General features: G+C 35.0%; 1 protein-coding gene across 1 annotated transcript; it reads left to right on the top strand.

Annotated features, from left to right (window-relative positions):
• Positions 1-2626: 2626 nt before the first annotated feature.
• Positions 2627-3529, top strand: LOC133285925 (uncharacterized). Its single transcript, XM_061483241.1, has 2 exons — positions 2627-2646; positions 3289-3529. The coding sequence occupies exons 1-2, from the start codon at positions 2627-2629 to the stop codon at positions 3527-3529; spliced, it is 261 nt and encodes an 86-aa protein (XP_061339225.1).

Raw genomic sequence — 3529 nt, 5'->3', positions numbered from 1 at the left:
CTCCACTAATGGGCCCAAAATAGGCCAAAGAGGCCTTGGGGCATGAATCCTTGTAAGTCAAAGAGTTGACTTGACCAAAATAAGGTTTGGGCAAATTTGAAATTTGAATTTTGAAATTTGAATTTTTGAAATTTGAAATTTGAATTTGAAATTTGAAATTTGAAATTTGAAATTTGAATTTCGAATTCGAATTACGAACTGGGATAAGATTGAATTTATATTTGAGTTTAAATTTCAAATTTGAATTTGAAATTTGAATTTGAATTTGAAATTCTATGAGGTTAGGTTGTTGAGAATAATTAAAGGAATAATCCAATAGAGATTGGATGAAGATTCTCTCAACTACTCTTTCATTTGAATTCGGAATTTAAATGAATACTATTGCAACAAAATTTCTGAGGAAAGGAAAGGAATTAAAGGGATGCCTAATTAAAGGGAGAGAATCAAGGAAAGTCCCTCTCATCATTCAATGTGTGTGCCTAATTAAAGGAGGCTGATATGGGGCGCCTAGTTAAAATGAGAGAATCAAGGAAAGTCCCTCTCATCTTTAATTTGTGCGCCTAATCAAAAGGAGGGCTGATGTGGTTGATCAGATTATATAGAAACCTGATGCTATATCTCTACAAAAAAAAAGTGATTTTAAACCTCCAACCTTTCCTCTTCTCTCTCTTGTTGCACCATCACCTAGCCTCAAGACACCATTACAGTCTTGATAAAAATAATCCAAACACTTGGTAGCCTCTTCATTACATGCGCCTAGCCAGCCACCGAGGATAAGGAGGGATCAAGGAGAAAGAGTTCTCGCTAGCAAGAAGGAGATAACCGTGTGGATCACCGTTGGAGGGCGTCATCCTTTTGCGCCTACAAGTGAAAAGGTAATTCTGAAACCCTATATCATTTCAACGTAAAGCATTCATACATAGGGTGTATAGATGGTCTATGCTTCCGCTATGAAAAATTTTGTTTTTCAACCCATGTATACGCTCCATAGTTTGACTATGGTGCCGCTTTCGAACCATCAAAAAGCATTTGATCAAGAACATTAATTCGAATAAAGGTATCAACTTTAAACTCCTAACATATCTATTGCATGATTCATGAGTTGAACATGCTTGAGGGTGGGCAAAAATTGCCTCTTCCTCGTACAATTTTTTTCTTCCTCTTTTATGTTTATAGCCTACAAAAGGCTACTTTCATTGTGAACATAAAGACATAGAAAAAGTTAATTCACGTAGTTTAAAAATAACTATTATGATACTTTTATGAAGTCTTCGGCTATATTTGTATCATTAAAGGCACATTTGTGTCATATATTTGTTAACAAACCGATTCGAGATGATGTGTTACATGTATAATTATTAAGGTTAAGATTGTAATTTGTGTGTGTGTGAAATATGTCATATTAGTTAAAAATATTACAAAATGACAAATTTATTTACTATATGGAAGATATAATTAAGTAAAAGACAAATATGGAACACACACCCACAAGTGTAAATTTAATAAATTCTTACATCTATTATTAGCAGTTAAACTCACCTGCAACTACAGACTCATTGTTTGAGTAAAGTAATAACTTAGAGTCCTTGATTAATGTACGTGGGATTAATAGTCAATGATCAATATTCGGCATAAACTATTTTATCCTTACATCGCTGTAAGAATAACATGTCCATTATATATATATATATATATATATATAAAATTATTTCTACAGTCACTTTATGTATAACAATAGCAGTTATATGGTTATGAATGTTGTAGGAGACTATTATCTTATGTCATAGACGCTTCGATAATTGTGCTATTTTTTTTTTAGTGATGGGCCCTATCAATTTGTATCTTAGCATAAGATATGTTATTTCCTATAACATCAGAGTAGGCAAACCTAACCAAATGGTGGTAGCTCAGTTGGCGCATGGGAGCTGAGCAGGTGGGGTAAGAGCATGTGTTCGAATCCCCCCAGTACCACCTTTGGGAGGGGTTTAAAGCTTTAATCCTAGACCCTCCTCGAATCGGATTAGTTGCGAAGCAATGAACCGATTGGAATATTTTCAAAAAAGAGAGTAGGCAAACCTATAGAGAGTTATATTTACAAACTTTTACAAATTATACTATGTACTTTCAGGAGTAGACTAATTATGAATGTGCTACATAGTATAATATATATATATATATATATATATATATATATATATATATATAGGTAAATTATTCTCTCATGTAATAGGAGAGAGTTATCTTATGTCGTAGATACATCAACAAAACGTGCTTTTTATTTATTTGTTTTTTATTTTTTAACACATGATGTGACCCACCATATATTAGATCTATGACACGAGAGGAGTATCTCCTACAACATAAGATTAAATGTTCCATTATATATATGTGTGTGTGTGTGTGTGTGTAAAATCATTTCTACAGTCACTTTATGTATAACAATGATAGTTATATGGTTATGAATGTTGTAGGAGACTATTATCTTATGTCATAGACGCTTCGATAATTCTGCTATTTTTTTTTTTAGTGATGGGCCCTATCAATTTGTATCGTAGCATAAGATATACTCTTTCCTATAACATCAGAGTAGGCAAACCTAACCAAATGGTGGTAGCTCAGTTGGCACATGGGAGCTGAGCAGGTGGGGTAAGAGTATGTGTTCGAATCCCCCAGTTCACCTTTGGGAGGGGTTTAAAGTTTTAATCCTAGACCCGCCCTGAATCGGATTAGTTGCGAAGCAATGAACCGATTGAAATATTTCCAAAAAAAGAGAGTAGGCAAACCTATAGAGAGTTATATTAACAAATTTTTTATTTACAAACTTTTACAAATTATACTATGTACTTTCGAGAGTAGACTAGATTATGAATGTACTACCTGTGAAACACGGACACGCCATTTTGGAGGGAAAATGCGTGTCTGACACGGACACGTTCGGACACGTTCGGACACGCGTCCGACACGTAGTTGACTTTTTAGGACACGTTGACTAATGAGACACTTGAATTTGACCGTATTCGACACGCGGTCAATAGAAATGGACACGTTTTGCATTTTTTTGTAAAAATAAAATAAAATTACAATTAAAAAAAATACAAAATATTAAAATAAAATCACGCCCCTGCTTTCTTCTTCGTTGTCGGTGGTTGGTTGGTCGTCTGCTCCTCCTCCGACTCAGCCCGCCAAGAAGCTCCACAAAGGTACCGCCTTGGTTGCTTGCCCCGGCTATTTCTATTTTTCTTATAGTGTTTCTCGTTAATTTATGTAGCATTTATGTACCAATTAAAGACAACTGTTCCTGAGAAGCTACCAGTTTTGTCCAAAGAAGAGCCTCACGGAGAGAATCAAAGGTTCTTTGGTTCGTGTTAAGAAAGTTGTGTGGCTAAGGCTACGATCTGCTACCAGACTCAGGAAGATGGTTTTTTCCAGGTTCAGAATCAAATGCGGCTTCTATTACCGGAGAAGAAGGTTTTCACCGCTTCTCAATGGTCACAACCGCAAAAGTGACTCTTTCTCATGTTTCTGGTAG

This window comes from Gastrolobium bilobum, unplaced genomic scaffold (assembly GCF_033153095.1).
Source record: "Gastrolobium bilobum isolate Gb01-03AN ecotype WA unplaced genomic scaffold, APGP_CSIRO_Gbil_v1 utg18567, whole genome shotgun sequence".
In the NCBI taxonomy this organism is placed as follows: domain Eukaryota; kingdom Viridiplantae; phylum Streptophyta; class Magnoliopsida; order Fabales; family Fabaceae; genus Gastrolobium; species Gastrolobium bilobum.
This window is presented reverse-complemented; position numbering and strand designations above follow the sequence as displayed.

What these genes read in the sequence shown, in the direction of transcription:
- LOC133285925 (XM_061483241.1), top strand. Translation starts at nt 2,627, where the DNA reads ATGGGAGCTGAGCAGGTGGG. An exon ending in ATGGGAGCTGAGCAGGTGGG is followed by an intron (nt 2,647 to 3,288) that starts GTAAGAGTATGT and finishes TACCAATTAAAG; the next exon opens with ACAACTGTTCCTGAGAAGCT.